Source organism: Eptatretus burgeri, chromosome 5 (genome assembly GCF_056783735.1).
Source record: "Eptatretus burgeri isolate ZD-2024b chromosome 5, Ebu_testis_v1, whole genome shotgun sequence".
Lineage (NCBI taxonomy): Eukaryota > Metazoa > Chordata > Myxini > Myxiniformes > Myxinidae > Eptatretus > Eptatretus burgeri.
This window is the reverse complement of record NC_140965.1, coordinates 7,422,017-7,448,305: the sequence shown is the minus strand read 5'-3', so window position 1 is coordinate 7,448,305 and position 26,289 is coordinate 7,422,017. Positions and strand designations below refer to the sequence as shown.

The 26,289-nt window shown below is 43.4% G+C and overlaps 1 protein-coding gene across 7 annotated transcripts in view; it reads left to right on the top strand.

Annotated features, from left to right (window-relative positions):
- The window catches only part of LOC147025796 (protein kinase C-binding protein NELL2-like), a 370,788-nt gene that overhangs the window by 270,418 nt on the left and 74,081 nt on the right, over nt 1–26,289 (top strand). For 6 of the 7 annotated variants that reach the window (XR_015058010.1, XM_085880617.1, XM_085880618.1 and 3 more), the window contains 2 exons: nt 3,610–3,750; nt 5,710–5,903. Coding sequence is in view for 6 of the 7 variants with exons in the window: in XM_085880617.1 (XP_085736743.1) it covers nt 3,610–3,750; nt 5,710–5,903 (335 nt within the window). In the remaining variant the exon portion in view is untranslated. The remainder of the gene's footprint in view (nt 1–3,609; nt 3,751–5,709; nt 5,904–26,289) is intronic. The other variant, XM_085880616.1, reaches the window with a different exon arrangement.

The following is a 26,289-nucleotide window of genomic DNA, read 5'->3' as shown; positions in this document are numbered from 1 at the left end:
CATGGACAGGCGGTCAAATGTGTAAAGTTTCGCCTCAATCTGTTCAGCCACTTGAGAGAAGATTTTGAAGGTTTTTTTTTTTTTAAAACAATATGGCTGCTGAATCACGTGACCACGTCATTCAATTTTTTTCTGTGGACCATTTTATCCCGAGATGGCCCGCAAAAATTTTCATACTGATCAGATATGGCGTTCTACCTATGGAATTATGATGTCATAACGAGGGCACCTATGACATTATATAAAAAATTACCCTCATTCCCCATGAGCAGTACTTGCGACATGCCAAGTTTGAATTTTTTCCATAGTTCAGTTTTAGAGATACAGAGGTCCAAAATTTTTCATTTTTAGCCGCGTCTCGCGTCGCGAACGTGTCTCTAAGAGAGCTCCGCATTGTTCTTCTTGTTCTTCTTCTTCTTGTTCTTCTTCTTCTTGTTCTTCTTCTTCTTGTTCTTCTTCTTCTTGTTCTTCTTCTTCTTCTTGTTCTTCTTCTTGTGAAGACAACCTTTCGGACTCAGCTCTTTTATATGCAGGATCCGGATCTCCTTAAATACTAAACACCTGTACACATCCTCGCATAGATGGTGACTTTTGAGAACGTCTATCATCAACTTTTAAATATATTCGGACATTTGCTTTAAAGTTTCCAAAATTTCACGTTACTATTTAAAAATTATTCCATATACACGATTTTCTCGTCATGAACAGGAGCCTCCATGATGGGTCTCGCTGTTGGCTCCATCAAGGCACGTGACGAAATATCGGAAGTTGTTGTTGTTGTTATATATATATATATATATATATATATATATATATATATATATTTTTTTAGCAGCATCGTGTTGCGAACGCTGGCTCTAAGAGAGCTCCGCGTTGTTGTTGCTGTTCTTGTTCTTCTTCTTCTGGTGAAGACAAAACCTTGATGACGCAGCTCTTGGACACATTTGTCCTTGTTTCAAATATGGCTGCCACACCACGTGGCTTATGGCGTCACAATTATCATTCAAACATTCTACATGAGTAGTCGCAGCAGTCTTGAAAATTTCCTCTCAATCAGACTAGCCGTTGCGGAGAAAAACAAGAAAGTTCTGTGCAGACAAACAAACAGACAGACAAATGAAAAATCACTCATTGAGTGACAACTTGGCAAAACAGTACAAAGTATAATGGCACTCGGTAGAGCGCATACCTCTGCCAGATGGAACAGTTCATGGTTTGTATCCCACTGATGGCTGGATCCGAACCAAAATCTAATCCGCTTGTTCTTGTCACCGAACCAACTCGTCCACCTTGTTTTGTTATCGCTCATCCACAACTTTTTGAGATCATAGTGATATATAATATATATATATATATATATATATATATAGATATATATATATATATACATACATGCATTCATTGAAACCATACTCTGTGCAGAGCGTTGGTGCTGCCTAAGCAGTCTCCTTGGCTATTGGGCACAATCCTTGACAGGTCGCCACTCTGACACACAGGATACCAGCATGCTGGCACTCATTTTGCATACGTCATAAGGATGACAGACAGTCAACCCCACCTGGTATTGATTCAACAGCTGAGTGGGATTTGAACTCAGGATCTTAGGATCTCCAGCCCACCACCCTAACCATTAAACCAACACCAAGCACATATACATATACATATACATAGACATATATATATATATATATATATATATATATATATATATATATATATATATATATTGGCCCCATCTATCAAATTTAGAAATTTGGCCTTTGTTGACCTTTTGGTGTATGGTGAGCTCAAAAATAATAGGTGGTTGAATTCAGCAATGTGACATGCAAATGCTCTACAAATTTCAAGTCAATCACGTTAAATTTGAGGATTTTAGAAATCTGGCCTATGTTGACCTTTTGGTGTGTGTTGACCTCAAAATTAATAGGTGGCTGAATTCGGTGAACTGATATGCAAATGGTCTTAAAATATCAAGTCAATCGGATGAACCTTGACAATTTTAGACAATTTTTTTAATTTGGCCAATTTTGGGTTGACCTTCTGGCCCATGTTGACCTTTTGACCTAAGATAACCTTGAAAGTAATCGCTGGTTAAATTCATTGACCTAATATGCAAATCCTATTCAAATTCCAAGTCAATCGGATGAAAAAAATTTTCCTGCTTCCCAGTTGGGCAACTGTTGATGGCCAAGGAGCCAGGTCTGTGGATTGATTCGTTGTACAGTGGTTTGTGCAAGTTATATCTCCACTGATATTGTGTATCTCGGAGCCCGCTGGGACTTTAGGAATTAAATTTTGCAACAATAATGTCAATAGAACGTTTGTTAGGTTGACATAGTCTTTTTTTGACATTTTCGACATAATTTTTTGACTTAATTGCATTGGTCTATAAGGTCATGACCTAATTATAGACAACATTTTTCAGCATAGCTTGATTAAGATTTGTCAAATCATGCCAAAATTGCCCTCTTTAGATAGCATAGAGCAAGGCACATTTACACTTAATTTACATTGTGGCCCTTTGGGTTAAAGGTCAAGGTCAAATGGCAACCTGAAAAAAAAAATGCGTTTTTTTTTTTTGTCATCTCTCAATTTTGCCAACGCCGAATCTCAAAGACTACTTGGCCTTCCAATGTGGTCTTGCATCATAGTGGTGTACCTGCACTGAAGTTGTGCACCTGACAATTGTCCTTGACCTACTTTTTTTTCGGATTGTGACCTAATTAACAAAAAACACCTTTTTTCATCATGACGACAATAATTTTCCTCTCATTTTCATGATGTTGAGTTTTGTGGATAAACTGTCGACACGTTTTCTTCATTTACACTCAATCCCAAAATGTTGAAGGTCAAGGTCAAATGTTGGTGCGGACAAAACATGGCCATCATTCGAAGGGTAAGTCACTGGCGATCAGCAACGGTAAGCCGAGGGAGAGTACCCTTGGTGATCGCTTTGTTTTCACAGATACCTAGTTTGTCTTCCTGTTGTCGATATGTTAATCACCTATCCTCTCTGTTGCTGTGCTCTTCCATCTTCTCCGCATGAAAACGTTGCGTGCACAGATTAATTTGATGTTTCTGTTGACAGTGGTACAATGTGGAACTTGGAACTTTGCCTTGTATGGTTCATATTCTCATAAAGGTTTCCTGGTGCAGATCAAATACACCTCAGTAGTGATTGACAAATGATTGGAGATTGAGTACTGCAGTAGGTGACTCGTCAAAATGAATGTTCCACCATAAAATGAAAACAATTCATTTTCTCAACCAAATGTTGAGAAAGGTTTGCTAACTACCATGGGTGGGAAGGTCAGGTGATGTTTCGGGAATGAGCCCTTCTTTAAAGCAAGAAAGACCCCTTCTTTCGAGCAAAACCCCTCCTGCTTTGAAGAAGGGCCCAGGTCCCAAACGTCGCAGCATAATTATCTCGTCATTTGGTAGAGAAAGTCCATAGTCATTATTTCCCCCCCCCCCCCCCGGTGCAGACCAACTAGTTATTTTTTTATTATTATTAAAGACTAGCTTACCATGAAATAGAAATGGCCACACTGAGAGCATTTTCACAAATGTTAAATGCATGGTGACCATGAGCATGCCATTTTGTTCCAGATATTGATGAATGCGTTCAGGCAAGTATGCAGTGTCATGCCAATGCGCGCTGCGTCAATCTTCCTGGCTGGTTCCACTGCGAGTGTCGGGTCGGCTTCCGTGACAATGGTTCATTTTCACACCGCGGCCAGAGCTGCATTGGTAATGGCATTGTCATCACGGCCATAGTTGTTAACCTCACGGGGATCCACCTTGAGACGTCAAACAATATCCGCTTGCACGTGCCCTGCTCCCTTGTGAACTTTAACCCAACAAGTGTGACCCGTTTGACCCATTCACTTCAAAAATGGCTTCAACTTTCGAGGTCAAAACCTCTCAAAAGATCTTGACTTCCTTTGATGCATTCACCTCCTAAAAAAAAAAGATGACTTTTCATTACCTATGCCACCGAAGGTGGACGGAGGTTATGTTTTTCACCCTTGTCTGTCCATCTGTGTGTCTGTTTGTCTGTCAGGATATCTCAAAAATGTATGAATGGATGTTTACGAGATTAATGGACAGGTAGGGTGTGTGACATGGACAAATTGATTCGAATTTGGTAAAGATCTGGATCCGGACCCCAATACAAGAATTTTTTTTTTTAAGTGATTCTTCACCATTGAGATGTGGGGCTAAAAACTATACCTAACACGATGTCTCAAAAAGTAACAGACGGATTATGACAAAACATGACGGAGGAGTTGGGTAGATGACAAGAACAAGCCGATCAGATTTTGGTTAAAGTCCGGATACAGATGGGACCCATCAGTGGGATAGAAAACGTGAACGGTTCAGTCTGGTGGAGGTATGCGCTCCACCGAATGCCGTCCTAGTTTGAGTTTGTTTCTCTATTTTGTTAATTTGCTCAAAGTTGGCTTAATGCATAACAAACAACCGATGTGGCTGATTGTGTAACTAACTCGGTTACTATCCAAGCACATTGGCGACCTTCAGCATGTCACACTCTGAAAAACAAAATCTGCAGCTTTGAAAGGCTTCATCCAAAGGAAATAATTCAACACATAATCTGATGCTTTCAGACATCGATTCATCCGAAGAATCATCTGTTAAACATCACTTGGTATTATTCGGTCTTGCACCATGGAAAGTATTAAGGGATCCACGTTCAAAAATGGAGGCATTGACATGCTAATATATACCTGCTCAGTAAGGCAGGGTCTCAGACCCACCTTTTCAACCACAAAGTGGTCTTTATCCTGGGCTGTGCGCACATCTCGTGTGTCCTTCCAATGCGTGCTGCATCAATCTCTCTGATATAATATAACGAAAGGATAATATTTTACTAAACATAATTTTTGTCCATAATTAACAAGGAAGTTAGGTGCTCCCAACAGGATGGTGTACAGGTAGTGCAACCTGTCTATTCTGGGTTCGATTCCCTGAGCTGAATATGTACCGTGAAATTGGTACTTTCCAGGCATGTTATTTCACCACAAAGTGCGCCGTTCATCAGGTGTAGATACTAAGCTGGGTGTCCTGTGTGTGAGAATTATGTGGTGGACATAAAGGAGTCTTTTTACCAAGTGTCGGCGAGTTATCACCAGCACTCTAAACAAGTCACAAATTCCTCCACTTTCAGCTGAATGTCAGGCCTGACAAATGTCATGCCTGGTGAATGTCAGGCCTAATGGTGACAACTTGGTTCATGAAAGACTTTGGCCAAAACCTCTCCCTGGCTGACCCTACAATAAGATGGGGATCATTGAAGCCATCAAAGAAGTATCAGTAGTACAAGTAGTAGTAGTAGTAGTAGTAAGTAACAAGGATGTTAGATGCAATTCCGGCAGGCGAGTCTGAGTCCTAAATCCTAGCCTGGAAGTCATGATGTATTGAGTCCATGCTGGGGTTTTGAGTCCCCAAGTAGTCACCACTCCATCATTATTATTGCACTATGAGGACATCGCTTCTGTTCGAATGGCCGAAACTTTATGCTCCTCACCGTGGCACTTATAGTAACACTAAGCTTTTTCATCTCATCATTCAATGTGGCGTACTATTAAACCTGAGTCGTATATCCCATCATGTACATCAAAGCTCCAATCTGGAACCTTCATCGAAACTGCACACAATTTTTACCTGATTTTTCATTTCACCCCCTAGATATTGATGAATGTACGACGGAGCACCACGGCTGCTCAAATGAAACTGAATGCGTGAACCTGCCGGGTGGTTTTGACTGCCGATGCCCACGCGGTCGGCGCTGTGGAGGCGAGTGTTCATTCGCAGGCAAGAGGAGAAGAAACAGACACGTGTGGACGCTGCCCGGGGATCATTGCTCAGTGTGCAGCTGTCAGGTACCACAGAGAAAAGATAATTCTGAACAGCCATCAGTGCGATCTCTTCACGTGTACGCAGTCGTTACATCCCTCACCAAAAGGAGGCTATGTTTTCACCCCCCCCCCGTCTGCTTGTCTGTCGATCTGTCTATCTGTCTTTCTATCTGTCTGTCAGCATGATATCTCATATAGTTATGGATGGATTTGGACAACATTTGGTGGATGAGTTGGGTATGTCGTGGAAAAACTCCGAAGACTGCCCTTGGTTGAATCAGTTTATTGGTCACGTGCACGGAGAAACGCGAAACGTCAATCGGCTGTAAAACTTCTCTAGCTCTGCAGTGCCAGAGGACTGACTTGTATGCAAATTGGAAATAGGGATGGGGCATGTGAAAGACATCTGACAATGACTAATCAACACGTGATGTTTTACACAGAAAATAAATAATTCAGATGCTTGCGAAGAGGGGAGAAAGGGGTAAGGAGCTCTCAATCTCTGTCAGCGGATCTAAGGTCAAATAAGTTCACCCCCTCAGTACAATGCATTATTTAGACAAGTTAAGCAATCATTCCTGACAACTGACTCACCCCAGGCACAAGCCTGGGCCGTTAATCACAAGACAGAGGCATAACTGCACATTTCAGCTCAAAGAGGAAGTACTTGGAGTGGAAGTACAGAAACAAAACCACAAGGCCACGAAGGCGCCTTTGTTTTAACAAAACAGCTTTTAGGATTTAAAAGCATTTCAAAACATAATTAATACAAAAACACCAAGGCCTGGTGACAGTCCTGTGATTCACAGAGCTTTATGATCACCTTACGTGGCCACAAATGGTTGATGCAGACCATTATGCACATTTTATATGATGGGATTTATATTTCACTTCCACATTTCCCCCTTTTGCTCTATTTAGAACAATTTAAATCAATTTTACCCGTAATCTCACCATACTCCATTCCTCAAAGAGAAAAGAGCACATTTATTGAAGTCTGCTCACATCATTTGTGATGAACATTCATATAACATGGACACTGGAGAGAGGAGACCCCAACAGCATCTCAGCCCAGTTGATGGACATGTTGCGTTTGCAGGAAGTTGACCACCTGCTCCAAGTTGCCATCAGCAGCTGCCACAAGCTGCAAAACATGATATCAAAGACCAGAAAGGCAAGTGAGCCATGATGTAGATAGAGCAATGCTCAACAAGAAACACAGTCATGTTACTTCCTGAGCCACGGAGAAGGCGGGCCCCTTAGGTATGGAGCTTGGACCTGACATTGGGTTGTAGATGACTCGTCGTATGGACCCCGGGGCCCTCGTGAGCCTCACCTCAATAGTACGGTCAATAAATACTTGCAGAGTGAAGTTCACGAATGTTGGCGGTGTTGTACCCACAGGCAGGCGCCATTCACGGTGGACTCAGCTCCTTGCCTCACCAGGTTGAGGCTTGTCGTCCAACCTTTTCTTCAGTTGCTCACTTTCATTTGCTCATTTCATCTCCTTAGGAAGGGGGTCATGCTGTGATCATGGGATAGATGCCCATTCACCCAAATGTAGGTGTTCCCAGTCATCCAATCTCTCAGTGGAAGTCCCTCAATCCCAATTCGGCAAAATCATGTCAGCTGCACCTCTCGACTGCTTTCAACACTCCGAAACAAACCAAATCAAAGTTAAACTTTAAACACAGTGGGTGAAATAATTACAATTTAACATTTCATACGTACCACAAATTCCCTTACTTAATGCCATTAACGGCTATTAATCAGCTTCATAAACATTCAGTTCGTCATCACATCTACCATTCACTTGAAGGAAAAGTTTGTTTGTTTTTGTAAACTAGTACATGCCCGTACGTGCGTGCCCGTACGTGCCGGGCAGTATGTGCAAAAAAAAATACTTTCAAACCGCGAGCCAGAAACAACCACACAGGCCGTTTCTTCGCTCTCATAAACGACGACTGGATTGGGGCATTGTGTTTATCTATAAATGCGCATAAGAAATCGAGAAATTATTAGAATACAGTAAGTCATCACTATCCGGAAGTCCGTACGTTGTAACCCGAAATGGGGAACGTGGCTGAGGATCTCTTCCCCAAACGGCCACGCCTACACAGCAACGTGTCCTGTCATTGGTAACTAAACGGCGCCCTTTGTGCATATCTATAAATGTGCATAAGAAATCGAGAAATTATTAGAATACAGTGTCATCACTATCCGGAAGTGGTGCGTGCCCGTACGGAATGTTCACATCATTCCACGAATTATCGCTTGCATTGAAGTAACAACTGCTGTGATACTTCCATACACAGAGTTAATTAAAATCCAAATTAAAATCAAGTTTACCTCCCTGTCTTTGCTTGCCATGACATTTGCTGCCATTGACCATTGCCACTCCAACGCCACGGTAACGAAGGCACCGATCCCCATCGTAACCGGCACGGCACGAGACGTCATCGTCGGCCGGCCGCGCACCGGCCTACGCAGCCACGCCGACGCAGCAACGTGTCCTTTCGTTGGTTGGTAAATAAATGGCCATCACTTGGGAAGCACTTGTCCGATTAATATCAAACCTTGACAAGGCACATCCACAGGGCCCCAGCAATATACCTGGCAAGTTTCAATTAGATCGGATCAGTGGTTGTCGAGAAACAGCGGTCACAAACACACACACACACACACACACACACACACACACACACACACACACACACACACACACACACACACACACACACACAGATTGCTGGAATTATAGATAGATGAAGCAAGCACTGCAAGGCTCATATAAGTATTACATAAACACAGTTTATTGCTTGCTATACAAATTTCCCTTGCCTCCAGGATACTTTAAGTAATCACAAGGTCCTATTAGCATGTTGACCACATTTTCAAAATTATCCACATTATGCAACAGAAATCTCATTAGTCTCGCCTTGGATAGGTATTACACCATCACGCATCTTATTTTGTCTTTTATCTACAAACTACATTTAGCCTGGTGTTGGCTTAGTGGTTAAGGTGGTTGGCTTGGAATCCTAGGGTCCTGAGTTCGAGCTCTGTTTTCCACTGAATTAACACCAGGGGGGTTGACTCGGCCCGCCATCCTTCCAAGGTCGAGGAAATGAGTACCAGTGTACTGGTCTCGGTGTATGCCCCGGTTTGAATAGGTGTACCATATCCATGTTTGTCGTAAGAGGTGACCGGGGTTGGCGTCAGGAAGGGCATCCGGCCATAAAACATTGCCTCAAGAAGGGAACTGTGATTGCATGGAGCCCGCAAAAAGCTAACCCGTGCTCAGCAGGGGAAAATGGCTGTAAAAGGGCTGTATCTATAAACTACATTTGCTATTTAAAATCTAACAGACATTAATGATCTGTGAAAGCAATTACTGGAAAGCACTTTAATCTGAATAGCCTGAAATATATTTCATCATTTTTCTCAAACAGGTTGAGATTAACTTTTCAAAACACAAGCAATTACTAATACAATTGCAAGTACAATTACCAAAGCGGCAAACAACCGACGTAAGACCCTTACTCCCCATTTATGGAAATTACGGTTCTATCAAATGCTCCAACATTTTTTTCCGTCATACTGAACAAGAGGATATCTTCCTTCCAGATACTGGCCGAAACAGGCATGCTTTGAAAAAGGAAGGGGGAGTCAGTCCGAGGCGGGGTTGGAGCAGCTGTTTCGCACAAGTTGGGGTTTCAATATGCAGCCGTCCCCTATAACAAAAATTTCCCAATAGTATGTGACTACATGTGTTCAAAGTACAAATCATACATCAATCAGCTTAATTCCCTTTGTAAACACAAAATCACCAAAAGTCAGGCATTGTCAAAAAGTGAACTATTCAGTTAATTTCACTTCAAGACTCAATCACATCAGCTTAATCATGCTCTCATACACTGCTTCCTCATCATCCCTGAGATCTTCCTTTGAATTTGGTAAATCTGGTATTTCTACATCATCATCAAAATGTATTTTATTCAACCGAAGTAATTCTTGCTCCACAGCGTAATATGCAGCACTCAATGGATCTGGTCGAGCATGATTTGGTTCCCCAGCTACGTTCAAGGTGTCCCCTAGCACTTGTACACTCCTTTGTACCATGGTATTGCTCGTTACTTTATGCAAGCAAACGTTAATGAGAGCTTTCTAAACATGAGATAACAGCAAATATAGCAATACTCAATCACCGGACCGACAAACAACCGGTGTAGAATCCATTCTCCCTCGCTGCCAAATATGCTTTTCAGCCATGACCCCATCGACATTCCTTTATTATAATCATGGTACTTTTTCCCTTCTGTCCTAATCTTGGCAGCCAGATCATTAATCTGTTCTGATTTATCCGGGATGTAGGGACAACATTCAGACACCACAACCGCACAGTTTCCCTCCCTTGCCGCCAATAAAGTATCGAGAGCGATGCGATTCTGCACGGCTGCCGGACAGCTTTTAGCATTTAAAAGCATTTCAAAACGTAATTAATACAAAAACACCAAAGCATGGTGACAGTCCTGTGATTCACAGAGCTTTGTGATCACCTTACACAGCCACAAATGGTTCATGCGGACCATTATGCACATTTTATAAGATGGGATTTATTTTTCTTTCCACAGGTAGGTGACGAGAACAAGCTGATTTGATTTTGGTTCAGGTCCAGATGCAGATCCAGCCTATCAGGATACAATACGTAAACTGTTCAGCCTGGCGGAGGTACCGAGTGCCGTTCTCGTTAGCCTCGCCCCGTGAGACGAGATGCTCCGTGAGATGCAAGGCTGTTAGTGTGTGTGCGTGCGTGCGTGCGTGCGTGCGTGCGTGCGCGCGCGCGCGTCCGCGTCCGTGTCTATATATTTTCGCTTTAGAAATGTTTTTCTCTGCAACCGGTTGTCTGATCGAGGCAAAACTTTAAACGGAGGAGGGAGGGACTTCCCTTAACTCTGACATAAGTCACATGGTATGGCAGCCAATATGGGATTAAAGGAAAACATTTGGAAATCATTTTCTCCAAAATTGCTCAACAAAAATAAGTGAAACAGCACGTGTCATCAACTCCCCCATGTGGTATATATGGTGATAATGATGACATCATCAGCGAAGTGGTATTCCAGCAACAATTGGTTCAAATTAAATTCTTATCCAAAAAATCTGAAACTTCATAACCTCATATTTAACCCGATGTGAGTGAAGAAGTAAATTGATGATGTTCATAACCCATGCCAAGAAACCATGCGAGTTAATCGGGTTCGTGGATGGTACGGGTATATGGACCATAATAGCAGCATGTTCAGCTAATGATGGTATTTTTGTTCAGAATGAATGCGCGAGGTGAGACTATGCGCTCTACGGAGTGCCGTTATAGTTGTTCACGTTTTTTTGTTGTTGTTGTTGGATTATTCATTATTTTGTGCACCAGATACTTAATTTAGGATCATCGATTCTATCAATGTGTACGTATCTATAAGAGTGGGGTAACCGCGTTTACCTTTAACCAGGTGCCTTTGAGGTGAAAGTTGTTCGAAGAGTAGCTAAATCAAAGCAACTTTATTTTCGTGAAAAGTGCCAGGGAGGGAGGGAGGGAGGACAGGGAGGAAGGGAGAGAGAGAGAGAGAGAGAGAGAGAGAGAGAGAGAGAGAGAGAGAGAGAGAGAGAGAGAGAGAGAGAGAGAGAGAGAGAGAATGAATAGCGGGAAGAGGGAGGGAGGGAGGGAGGAGGGAGAGATGGTGGAGAGGAAGGAAGGAGGGAGGGGGAGAGATTGCAGGGAGAGATGGAGGGGAGAGAGAGGAGGGAGGGGGTAGTTAAGAGGGGGTGAGGAAGTCGGTAGGGCAATGCCTCACCAAATGGAAGGGGTGAAGGAGGGGAGTTGTGAAGGAGGGGAGTTAAGAACGGGGGAAAGAGTGAGGAAGTGGGGGGGGGAGGTTTGGAAAGCGATTCCTCACCAAACATCGCTATACACTGCAGGAGGGGGAGGTAGGGGTGGAAGAGGGTGTGTGTGTGTGTGTGTGTGTGTGTGTGTGTGTGTGTGTGTGTGTGTAGAGAGAGACAGACAGACAGACTGACAGAGAGAGAAAGGGGGGAGTGGTAGGAGAAAAAAAGAGAGAAATATGAGGGGAGGAGTTAGGGTTAGCAAGGAGAATCATTTTGTGCTTAATGACCGACCACACACACACACACACACACACACACACACACACACACACACACACACACACACACACACACACACACACACACACACACACACACACACACACACACACACACACACACACACACACACACACACACACACACACACACACACACACCTGGATATATTGCTCCAAATGAACTGCAGATGGTAGCTGTCCGTAGCTCAGTGACGATCCTCAAAAGAGCCCTCGGAACAAAACTTTGAGAACAAAACTTCATGATTTGTAACCGTCCTTACCAAAATGGAGGTGGATACTTCGAGACCTGCGAGGGCTCCGTTCCGCCCTCTGAAACCTGCATATGGAGATAGCAACTAATAACACACACCAGGGCCAAGTGCCATTATGGTAATACAGTTTATATACATACACACTTGTGCAAAATGTACACATGCACAAAGTACATGAAACTGACAAACACAAATATTGACCTTCAAACAGAATTATTTGAAAGAGGAATTCAAGTGGGAAATTAGCGAAATTCAATTCAAAAATATATCAAACGACAGAACACAAAATGTCAGTCTATGCATTCACAGATAGAACAAACATGGCGATCACAAGATTGATTGAGCTCGATTTTTTTTTGGGGGGGGGGGGTATATGTATCGATGTCGAAGTGAGGGATGGATTATGAAAGCAAATCACACAAAATGGTTAAACAAAGCAACGTTCTCTAAAAATATAATTGCACATTTTCAGCGATGAGACACCCACCGCACCGCACCGCGAGGTCCAACAGACGGAAATGTACATCCAATCGATGTGTTCGATTGAAAGCATGGGTGCTTTGATGAAACAAACAACCATAGAGCTTGGAGAGCACTTGCCAAGTGGCTCAAGCACTCAAACATGCACTCCAATGAAACGCTTGATAAGGAATGGCTGGCTTGGCAAGCAATTAGCAATCGCCAATCTGTCACAGTCAACACCTCCCGGACACGCCAAAATGTCAAACGATGTCCGAACTTGACGAATGATCACTTTTGTAGCAGTCAGAACTGCTGCTAAGTTCAATGATGGAGCTTAAATTTTGTAATTTAGCTTAGTTTAAGAGATTCTAGAGGTTGTGGCATGTGCAGAAATGAAATAAATCCATGAACGCTGGTGTCTCTGGATGTTGATAAGCATTGCAATGTAGCCAGCAATTCGAAGGTATATGAACATATGAGGCAGGCATTCCATGATATGAGTGAGGAAAGTGAAAAATAAACTTTACCGTGAAGAAATCATTGCGGCCTGTTCCATGTCAAGATGTTGTCGAGCAGGCCAAACAAAATGGCAAATTAAGACCCCATCGAGGGAAAGCGGGTGTCTGAGGATGCGCCTGGTCAAGGATATAATTAAATGTAGCCATTAATTATCTTCAAAGGGGGTTTTTAATTAACCCAAACACCCAGTTTTCATTCATGCACCACCTTGGAGTTCTCTTAGTTTAATGCATGCAAAGTTTAAATCCGCTAGGTTTCATGGTTTATGATTTATATTCCTTCCACTCCCCCAGTACTTACTGTATCTCCTGCCCACTCTCCACCACAACAGCCAGATCATCCGCAATCTAGCAACCTCCCCAAACTACTCCTCAAGCCCCCCTTCCTGCTTAACAGCTCCATCACCATGAGTGGGCTGAGAGCGCTTCCTTACCTCAAACCAATGTTCACACTGAACTCCTCAGATCTCCCAGGACCAAAACTCTTCCTTTTCCCTTGTACATCAACCTAACCTTCCATCAACCTAACTTCTGCTTCCGGCACTCCAGTCCATCTCAGTGTCGCCATAACCATCTCTCTCGGAACAGTGTCATAGGCCTTCTCCAGGTCCACAAATCCCAATTCCATCTCACCTTGCACCTCCAACCTCTTCTCCACCAGCTGTCTCAGCATGAACATCCCATCCGTAGTCCCCCTACCCTTTCTAAACCCCTGCTGCTCTTTTCCGATCTCCATCTCCAACCCTTTTCCTTATCCTCCCATTCAGAATCCTCTCCATCACTTTCCTTCCATGACTTCGGAGTGTAATGCCCCTGTACTTCCCCGGATCTTCAGCATCGCCATTCCTCTACCATATTGGTACAATTAACCCTGTCTTCCACTCCTCTCGAATTGAACCCTCTCTCATACATACATTCAACAGCCTCTTTAGCCAACTGACTCCAACTTATTCCACTGCAATTATCATCTCTGTACACACCTCATCAATGCCTGGTGGTCCTCCCTTTATCCTCTTCAATTCTGTCCACACTTCCTCCTCTCTGATTTCCACCAACTCCACTTTCCCCTCTACATAACATGGTAGCTCCAGCTCGCCGATGCTTCCTTCCCACTTTCAACAGCTCTATGAAATATCCTTCTTCCACCTTCAATACTGCCCCCCTCTCTGTCATTAGCCTCCTGCCACCAACCTTAATCACCACCCCCCCTCCCTCCCTTCAGCCGTTCCCATCCTTATCCCTGTCATGAACCAATTTATATATCATCTTCCTCCCACCATCGTCTTCCGACTTGTTGTACACCTCTGCCATATCATTCCTCGCCTTATCAACAGCTCTCCCTGCTGCTTTCTTCTTCTGCCCATGTAGGTGCAGCAATCCTGTATCCAGTTGCCTCCCTATATCCTTGATCTTCTCAATCATCTTCCAAGCCTCCTCCTTTTCACCAACTGCCTTCACTACGTCCTCCATCCACCGTACCTGGTTTCTATCATGATGCACCCTTTCCTGATGCCCTTCAACACAAAAACTTTTGCAAGGCACACAGAACACCCACAGCACCAACTCTCGATCCACTCCACTGCACCACAGGCCAAAACACGTCCACAAGCACAAAGAGCACCAGCAGCACCAACCATGGATCCACACCACCGCACTGCAGACCAAAGCAAGTCCATGAGCAGAAAGAGCCCCGACAGTGCGAACTGTCAATTCACCGCACCACACCGTGGCCCAATGCAAGTCCAAAAACACAGAGCCCCAGCAACACGAACCGCCGATCTACCCCTCACTCGAGCATTTATATTTTGTTTCATTAAAATCGGTTCCTAAATAAAGCTGCGACAACAATTTAAAATTGGGTATTTACTTATCATACACACTGAACATGTGCTTGTCAATGACACCGCTGACTGTGAGTGGTGAGCTCCAAAAGGAACCCGGGGCAGCACGATCTGAATGCCACTCAGGCACATTGTCTTTCCTCATCGGCCCCCATAAGGGTGGGTTGGAGTCAAACATGATGATGTTAAGGTGATTTAAAGGCATGATATGACTCATTGCAAACTCGCAACGCATTTCGCCATGAATGCGGGCTCGCTGTTCATATAGTAAGTGTCCCCATCCAGTGGCCAGTTTAGGCTGCAACGTTGAGTCTTAGTGTTCATACTCAAACCCCGATCTGAACAGATTTTCTTGAGCATCATCACCGATGACTCCTCTCGGAATTATTCTCTTTGTTTCTGTGGAGCAATCGCTTGCGTCGGAACCAAGATAATTAAAAGTGCACACTATTTTGATTGTTTTTCCAAGTCGTTTTATCTCCTCCAGGTTGATGGTCACCCACAATCATATTTTTTGATTTCCTCATTGCTATACCCCCTCAGACGAAGGCCAAAGACATTATGTTTTCGGGTTGTTTGTCCGTCCATCCATGCATCCGTCCGTTATCAGTTTTTTGTTTCCACGATAACTTGTGAAACACCTAAAGGATTTCAACTAAAGTTGGCACGTCATACAAGGATAAATCGATTCTGTTTTTGCTTAAAAAGGTTAAAGGTCTATGGTCTTGTGCCCCTTGAGGATCGTTTTTCAGCCCATAACTCGAGTTCGAAACATCTGATGTTGTGAGTCTTCCACCCATCTCTCTCTCTCTCTCTCTCTTCTCTCTCACGGATCCTTTAATTATACACGAGACCTTTAATGAGATCAAGCATAACAGTGAGTTGACGCCGAACGCAGGTGGCGGCATATCCATCGACGCATTCGCGTCAAATTAATTATATTTCCTAGTTAAGACATAAACCCACCTTACCACTCTCGCATGACCTTTCCAGCAAAGTTTCCAGCTCTTCAGCACTTTCCATCAGCAGAGTTATATCATCTGCGCACAAAAGATTCTTGATATTACTGACACATATATATATATATATATATATAGAGATTCCCCTTTCACAACCAACCAATGCTTCTCTCAGTATCCTTTCCCCATATGAGTTGAAGAGGTTACGAGAAAGTGACCATCTTTGCCGAACTCCTCTTTCCATGTGGAGCCTCGACTCATTTAGGGACAGACATATGCAGGTGACAATGTCATACTGTTATTTTTGGCACACTTGTTAGCAACATTTTCCCCCAAGGCAGGTCTCTATGTAATTCCAGGTCAGTTGAGTATCAAGCAGCTCTTGAAGTGTTTCAAAGTCATTGCCATCAGCATCAGCACTTTTCACTAATTAGGGCTGATGGGGTGCACAGACTGACGTGTGCCTCCCACCTCGCAAGTTTATTAACCTGGGATAATGTTTGTACTCCAAATGAGACAAATGGGCAGAGTTAACGACCTTACAACCCTCGATGGTACACAAAGAAAAATATGAGGAGCCATCTCCAATTAATTATGCATTAAAACAACGAAACCCGCTCCCCCTTCCCCACCCCAAGCATCTCGTGCACTCGTCTTCCCTCCCATCTCCTCCCAACCTCCATTCTCTCTCTCTCTCTCTGTCTCTGTCTCTGTCTCTGTCTCTCTCTGTCTCTGTCTGTCTCTCTCTCTCTCTCTCTCTCTCTCTCTCTCTCTCTCTCTCTCTCTCTCTCTCTCTCTCTCTCTCTCTCTCTCTCTGTCTCTGTCTCTCTCTCTCTCTCTGTCTCTGTCTCTCTCTCTCTCTCTCTCTCTCTCTCTCTCTCTCTCTCTCTCTCTCTCTCTCTCTCTCTCTCTCTCTCTCTCTCTCTCTCTCTCTCTCTCTCTCTCTCTCTCTCTCTCTCTCTCTCTCTCTCTCTCTCTCTCTCTCTCTCCTCACCTTTACACAAGTTTCTATTTTAATGCAGTCTAGTTACTTTGTCCCTCTCCTTATATCACCCCAACACCGACCTCACTTTTTCCATATGTGTATCGTCCCTTCAGAATAATCACTGCTCAGGTGTGGGCTGAGTTTTCAACACCCAGTTCTTGCGTGTATGACACTTCAGCTTGCATAGTAGTTTAAAAAAAAAATTATTTCTATAATCATTGCCAGTGCAGCAATACACTGAATTTTGAGCTGGGAGGTGTGCGTGCGTGCGTGCGTGCGTGCACGTGCCTGTGTCAAGCTTTTCGCAATGCATGCAAATACATTGCTTTATTTATATCCTAATCGAATTCCAAGTTCACACAATCGACGTGCAAAAGAGCCAGATGCAGCGGATTTATAATCGTATCTGCTTTTGTCATCCAAAGGACACATCCGCACCACTCCAGTATTGTTCCCTTAAAAACATGCCAGGCATTGTCGTGAAATGTCACGCATGGTATGAAATGTCAAATGTGTTAAGGAAGCTTATAAGATCTCGCTTGCGTGTGGTATACATTATGCTCACCGAATCGATGTGGATTTCTCCATAACCGCACACTCATACAAAGGGGAAATGGTCTACGTCTGTGGGAGCCATATAAATACCATACAACAGGCAACCAGCTTTTAATTTGCATACAAAGTCCAGGCTAAACGGACACTCAAGATTAGAGAGGATTGGTCATCACACTGACAGTGAGGAGGTGTCTGTTTTTATTCCATGTATGTTGTTGTTCTTGTTTTCTGGATCCACAATAGAGGAACGTAGAAGAGTGAGGAGAAAGAGGGTAAAGAGGTAACGTACCGACATTGGGGCAGCAGGTGGATGCAACAAGCAAAGGAATGAGGGGAGGGGAGTGGAGGGGAGGAAAGCCAGTCAATTGCGAGTAAGAGGGTTGCTTTAGGTAGGGTTAGTGGGATGATAGAAAACATCATGGGTAGGGGGTGTAGAATTACATGAGATGTAGTTGAACTGTCAACTGGTAGCCCAAGATGAAAGAGTGCAATCGAGCCGCCTTACGAAGGTGATTGCACAAACAGGAGAAAAGAGTAGGGGTGTGCGGTAAGCTTGGATTTTAGGAGTTTATCCAAGATGGAGTTAATGTGCAAATGCATGGATCTCCAACAAAGCTGGGGAGAGTTGGATGGCTGATAGAGCAGAGGGAGTAAAAATGAAGGTGAGCCGGTTGAAAAAAAAAAAGAAGAGGCCACCAACCTGTCTGCGATGTGACGGCAATCTGCCTATTGTTTCTGCGTCATCATGAGAGATGCCAATAATGTTGAGAGTTTTAGATTCCACACAATCCAAAAGTAGATCAGATCGCCGAAATGAGAGATCAGCTCTCCATTAAGCTATGGACAAAGGTCTCGATGAAGGCTGAGTTCTGATATTTAATGGTATTACTTGGAACAGAGGATTCCAAGTCTGTGACTTTCTTTGGAGGCAAGCCTTGCTCTCAGGACAGTCCAGGTGAAGTCATTGTTGATGTTGAGACCTCAACTTTCTGAGGGGCTTCGAGTAGATAACCATGGAAATAGATAGGTGGGTTCATTTGACCATCCTTTCAAAAAGAGGTGAAACTGTGAGATTTTGTCAGGATTGAAAGACACTTTTCTCAAATTAACATTTCCCAAAAGAAACGTTTTGAATTTGAAATGAATTTCAACATTTAATCAGAATGGAAAGTTAATCAATGAAAAACTTTAATAAAACAAGGAAAAAAAAAGACATAAAATGTTAAAGTCCCCACTGTTTGAGTAATTTTGCTGTACGGAGTTAAAGGGTGAGCCCATATTTACTTACAACTAAAATGGCCATCAGTCGACCAGTCAGCCATCTTTGAACAGATCGCAAAATAAAGGGAACTACACGCGTAGGTCACGATGTACTGTACTTGTGCCAAGTTTGTACAAATTCGGACCATGCAAGTCTGAGAAATGGTTGGCGACACATTTAAGTAACAAAGTGGCCGCCAGTCGGCCATCTTGGATCTGATATCAGAAAAAACAAAATGACGTGCTCATGTAAGCCATCATTCATTATCTGTGTGCCAAGATTGAACAACATCGGTAAATCCATGTCCAAGAAATGGTTGAGGACGTGTTCGATAGTTTATTTTTGGTTTTTTTTGCAGCTAAAATGGATGCCAGTCGGCCATCTTGGTCCCATTGCGAAATAAAATGATGTGCATATGCATACCATGATGTGTTGTCTTTGTGTCAAATACAAGTAAAATCGCCCACATCCCACAAAATCTCCTTCCATCCCACAGCGATTAACATCCTTTAATCCCTTGTAATGTTAAAAGTTATTACAAAAAGGAAGAGAGGGTTTCTCCGAGCATTGGTGAGGTCACCTATGTAGATCAGGAACAAGACTGGCCAAACAGACTTCCTTGGGTCACTCCATCCTCCACTTGGAGAGTCGCGGAAAAGGTTTTCCCAGGTGGCCATAAAGTCTGGAAACATGGGCGAATATGTATATATTATAATTGGTTTATTGACATTGCATTGCAATACATTATACGAGCGATACCCGTGCACATGCACGGGATAGCAGTACAACATAGCTGGTAGCAGACGACAGACCGTACGCGGGAAATGACAAAAATACGCATTGTGCAAAATGCAAGTGGTACTATGGAACGCCAAGACTTCCCAAACATTGTCGGCATGTCCGCTAAGTGCCACAGCAATTTCATAGGGAGCGTGTGACGGCGAGCCGAGTTTTTAGTGTGCAAGCTTGGTATTATAATTGAGATGTTCAATGATATTACATGACATGTTCAATGTGTTATCCCTCATGAGAAATGCACAGTTCAATGTGCTGTGCAAAATTGCAATGAACGCGGTGCATTGATGCAGCATTTCCATCAATCCCTGCACATGCATCCGTGATGTGTGTATGTGTGTATGTGTTTATGTTTATTTATTTTACCTTACACACATGTTTATTTATGTCTGTGTCCATTTGTGTTTCTTTAAGTGCTTTTTGTGTGTTTGATTTATATATTATGTTTGTATGTGTTTGTTTTTATTTGTGTGTTTGTTTATCTAATTGAGCAGACATTGACGGGTTTTTGGAAAGCTGCTTGAAAGAAGACATACAAAAGTTGTAATTATGTAAAAAAACAGTTTGGTTTTATGCCAGGAACATCAACAACAGAGGCGATTTTTTTTTTTTATTTCGAGTCAATGCCAAGAGAAGTATTTAATGAAGAAAAGGAAACCTTCATGTTTTTGTTGATGAGAGAAAGCTATGTTTCTGTGCACAGTCGAGGCTTGTGGAGGAGCTTAGAACATCAAATGGATCAGGACATAACAGAACAAAATGAACAGCAGAATGAGAGGGGTAGAGGCAGTAACAGGAGGAGTAGGGACAAAATAGAGGGAGATTTGGGCAAATAAGACATATAGGAGGATGGATGGGGGGTGGGGGAGGTGGGGGGGTGGACCAGATGTAAACAGAAGCAAACTCTCAGGAAGGAAAATCTGGGGATTTGGAAAGAGGTGGGCTTGCGGGGGGTGGTTAAAAGGGATAGAAAAGATCATGGTTTTGCATTGGGGATGATGTGACATGGTCGTGAGCAGCTGTCTTGAAGACCTGGATGGAAGGATGTGATTGGAGAGAATGACGAAGTTGATTCCACAGGCAGGATAAAGAGGGATGATTGAGTGGAGGTGAGCAGTGAATATGCATTTAGGTTGTTTCACCAGAAGGTGGTTGATGATGGATCATGCAAGCCCTGCAGAAACCTGTGGTAGGCAAAGCACGGAAAGGGCCAGAGGGTGCAAGACCAGAAAGGAGGCGGTAGAAGACAGAGAACACTGACCTGTCTGTGATGACGAAGTGATAGACCCATTGAATCAGCTTCATCATGGGAGATTCCATTGATCATGAAGGCCTTGGTTTCCACGGCGTCAAGCTGAGCAAGATGTGTGGCAGGGGAGCCAGCCCAGAGGGGAGAGCAGTACTCCTTCAAGCTGCAGATGAAGGCCTTTTCGGTGGATTAGAGTTCAGGTGTGCCAAAGAAGGACTTTGTAAGATGGAGGATGCCCAGTGGGTGACTGGCTTTGGAAGTCAACTAAAAATACATGGGAAGGTTTGTCAGGCGAACCTTTCGGAGAGAGAGAGGGTAAGTTTATGAGATTTGTTGGGATTGAAAGACACGTATAAAGTGTGTTTGACCAGCTTGTGATTCGATCAAAGTCTGGAGAGATGGAAGAGGCTACTGCTTGCCTGCCTGAAGGATGAATCCACACTTTGGCTTCGAGAGTGGAGGATGTTGGTGGAGTTGGCCTTGGATGACAGAGGCAGAGAGTTTGGAGAGCCAGGCAGGTCGCCAGACTATATCAAGAACACAAGATATGTTCAGAGAGATGGCCCTGTTCTCATGTCCGATATTGAGGGCCTCCATCCATAGTTGGGAAAGTAGAAGCAGCATATCTGATGTAGAGTTGACCAGGTCTGAATCTGAATTGATGATCTGAGATCAGGCCCTTAGAGGAAAGGAAGAATTTGATGTCGGCTGTGATGATGGTTTCCATGAACTTGCTGATGATTGGAAGTAAGCTAAGAACTTGCTGATGTTGGAAAAGGGATCGATTTCCTCCAGCAAATGATAGGGTGAACAGCGCAGAAACTGAATGTGCTACACTTGTGCTTGATCGACCGGTACTTTTCTGTTTCTGACAACTTCCAGTCTCCTTAAACCTCTTGTACCACTCTCTGATATTAGTCTGTGTTGGCGGATTCCTTCCAACCTTGGACGGAAATTACGCTGAACTTGCATGTATGATCTCGTCTCACTGAACCATTTGACGCATTGAGCTTTCTCCTGTGAAGTCGTCATTTCCTTTTACGTTAAACCACCAGACCTGAAAATAAAGAAAACTTCATGAGTTTTTGTATCATATAAAACAAAGAGTATCATTGTTTCATTTATGGTACTAAATATATTAACAACCAAAGTTGTCCAGGTCTCTTTGGAACATCCTGTACCTGGTACAAATGAGATACTCACAATAGTGCTGGAAACAGCAGCATTTTTTTTATTTTTCAATATCTACAAATGAAATAAGGAGTTAGAAAATATGTAATTATGGTTTTTAAGAAAATATATGCCTCATTCCATTTTTTGGGGAAGTGGAAGGGTGTCTGAATATTGTGAGCATCTCATTTGTCAAACTTTATGACAAATGTTTGTCAAACTTTATGACAAACAGCTGTGTTCATGTTTGTACATATTTGTGTTTTTATATATTTTTGTGTGAACATGTGACTGTATATACATTAAAGTGCCACGCTCGATCTATAATATCAAATCCAAAAAATACCTCCAATATATCCTTAAAACTAAAACGGCACTGGTTCGAGTGCATACCTTCCCCAGGCTGAACAGTTTACGTTTTGTGTCCCACTGATAGGCCGGACCTGCATCAGGACCTTAACCAAAATCTAATCGGCTTGTTCTCATCACCTACCCATGTCATCCACTAAATTTTGTCTGAATCCGTCCACAACTTTTGAGATATCGAGTTTTATATCATTTTTGGCCTGATCTCTCAATGGTGAAGAATCACTTTAAAAATTCCAATATCCTGATCTGAATCTTCACAAATATTGAACAATTTCATCTCAGTCACACACCCAACCCCTCCACCAAGTTTCGTCCGAATCAGTCTGTAACTTTTTGAGACATCCTGCTCACAAACAGACTAACTTGGGTGAAATCATGACCTCCATCCACCATCGGTAATGAATGCAAAAACGATTGCTCAATGTTATCGGCCCTTTCACCATTCGTTATTGTTACTAAGGGCATCAATTGCTATTGAGAAGTGGGAGAGACACGCGAGCACGTAGCGTAAAGCCAATACGGCGAAAAGATCCGGGGCTTCGGTGGGTCCTGGAAAATTTAGGATTCTGAGCACTTTATGGCCTCTCGTGCTACCTTTTCTAAGAGAATTATTTTACTTGGGGGGTCAACTTTATTTTGTGTCAGTCCAAATAACAAAAGGAATATGGACAAAAAAAATATCGAAGCAAGTAAGAAAGGAATAGGAACAACAGATAAATGACCTAAAAATCTGATTGTGTTAGCAAGTAGTGAGAACAGCAGCTGCACTTCGCAAGCAATGCTCAAGCTGCGAACGTTTTTCAAAGACAGAAAAAGCAAATAAGATGTCAGAATTTCTCCATAATTTTTACACTCAAGCCGAAAGCAACATTCTCGACTGTGAAAATAATGTCTGAAAATATAAAATGAAAGTGTAAATGATCGAGATGGAAATCTGTTGTAATACGATCTCCCACCAAGAGCTGCCTAAATATGCTCTCCCACTGGGACATGTCTCCCCCATCCTCCACTGATGGACACCCAACATTGTTCACAACCCAAGGGATAAGCACACCTTTTCCAATGGTGTACATCAGATCATGGGTGACCATGAAAAAGGGTACCCATACAGTTTAATAACCCTTATTTATTTTTATTTAACATTAGCACGGGTACCCAGCATTACCTGGTTATGTTCTAATCCTGGCGGCATTTTGAAATTGAAGAAATTAAATTTTTATTTTCTTTCTTTATTTTTTGTGGGGGCTTAAAACACTTCGCTACACTCACTTAGGAATGGGGTGGGGGATCATTTAATATTCCCTTTCATATAGCTACAAAGGCTTAGGCACTGGAGACTGAATTGTCGACTCCACCCTCTGCCGTGCCATCTGTCATCCCTCAGACCGGCAAGCAGCAGCTTCTTCGCTCACTGCAGATCTGGGTAAAATCACAAACTGGTCCAACACGTGGAAGATGTCTTTCAATCCGGAAAAATCTCTCACTCTCACTATGTCCCTCTGAAAGGACCGTTAGAATGCCCCCCCCCCCCATCCACTTTCTCAACAATCCTCTGGAAGAAGTCCTTTCTTTCAAGCTTCTAGGTCTCACTATCTGCCATGATCTTTCCTGGGAACGCCACATTTCAAACCTCGCCTCCAAAGCCAGTCGCCGACTGGGAATCCTCCGTCGTGCAAAGTCCTTCCTCGGCCCACCTGAGCTCCTGACCACTTACAAAGCTTTTGTCCGCAGCCTGATGGAGTACTGCTCTCCCCTCTGGGCTGGTGCTCCTGCCTCCCACTTTTCTCAGCTTCACGCTGTAGAAACCAAGGCATTTCAGATCATTGGCATCTCCCGCGATGAGGCTGTGTCCTTGGGCCTCTCTCTCTCTCTCTCTCACCGCAGGCAGGTCGGTGGTCTTTCTGTCTTCTACCGTCTCCTCTCAACCCTCGCCCCCCCCCCGCTCTCTCTGCGATTTGTCCCCACCACATTTCCGCAGGGCGCTCAAGGTCCGCCAACAACTCTCTTCTGGTAAAACTACCAAAATCACGAATCACTTCTCACCTTCACTCTTTCATTCCTGTTTTTTTCCTGCCTTTGGAATAAACTCCCTCACTCTATTCATTCTCATTCTTCCCTCCAGGCCTTCAAAACAGCTGTTCACCACCACCTTTTATCATCCCCCATCCAAATCCTCGATCTTTTCTACCCCCCGATAATCCACCCAAACCCACCTCCTTCAAATTCCCTGCTTTCCTTCCTGAAAGTCCCTGTAATGTCCATCTTGTATTCCCCATGTTCCCTGCCCCATCCCTCTCCCTTCCACAGATCTCCTAATGTCTCTGTTCCCCACTGTTTTGTCCTTCCCACTCCTGCCCCTTTTGTCTCATGCCCCCGTTGCTGTGCATTGTGTGGTAGCTCTCCCACGAGCCTCGACAAGGTAAAAAACAAAAAACTTTTTGTTTTAATCCAACTTTTTTATTTAAAAAAAAGTTTACTTTTTTTTGCCAAAAACGCTACTGGACACTCATGGATGAACATCTGAAAATTTGACAAAGATCTGTCTGGCCATCTCTGAGTAAAATGGCGACACACACACACACAAACACACACACACGTGCACTCACACACTCACACACACATCACTCTCATAGTATCGATGACACGTTATTTGGTACATGTCTCCTCAAAGTTAGTGGAGAATGTCTGAACTCTCTCACATGGACTCGACATGTTGATGCAGTCACATGTGGAGGTGAACATTTACATTGAGAATTTGTATCAACCCCCCCAATCCATCCATCCATCCATTGGGACCATACTCTGTGCAAAGCGTTGGTGCTGCCGAAGCAGACCCCTTGGCTATTGGACACAATCCTGGACGGGTGGCCACTCCGACGCAGGATACCAGCAAGCTGGCACTCATTTTGCTGACCTCGGAAGGATGACAGGCAGAGTTAACCCCACCTGGTATTAATTCAACAGCTGAGTGGGGGTTTGAACTCGGGATCATCGGATCCCAAGCCCACCAACCTAACCATTGAGCCAACACAAGGCATAACCCCCCCCCCCCTCCTCCTTTCAAAATCCCAAGGGGAAGGGGGAAAACCAAGTAGCTACAACCTTTATCTTATGAGTTATCTTATTATTATTGCAGGAAGCTATCATTTTGTTGGGGTGCGACTATGCCGCTATTGCTGTGCCCCCATACCAGTACACTGGTACTCATTTCGATGACCTTGGAAGGATCACAGGCTGAGTCAACCCCACCTGATGTGAATTCAGTGTCCAACGGGGCTTAAACTCAGGACCCTAAGATCCCAAGCCAGCCACACTAACTACTTTATGTTAGCCAACACCAAGCTTTATGAGTTATGACGGACCCTTTGTCCCCCTGACAAGTTTGGTTGAGATCGTTAAACTAATGACCAAATGCATCGACCACAGACGAACACCAAATTTGTATTTTAGTGTGATGTGCAACTCGAGTGTTCTCAACTAGCACTCTCAAGTGGCGGGTTCGTGTGAGCTATAGAGCGGTACACGATACGAAGCAGTTGCAACCAAATACAGTCACATAGGCCAAGCGAATGTAAACGTACATAATTCATTATATTTGGGCCGTCCGGTGTAGATGTAAAGAGTGTTCCCAAAAAGCGTCGAATCTATTAATATTCCACTCACTAAGTAATTAATTGCTCATTCAAACCTTTCATAAAATTTAATTAAAAAATTTCAAGAAATCTATGTATATTATTGTATAACTAAAACTCTCATCTTGTATGTATGTATGTATGTATGTATGTATGTATGTATGTATGTTCCCAAAAT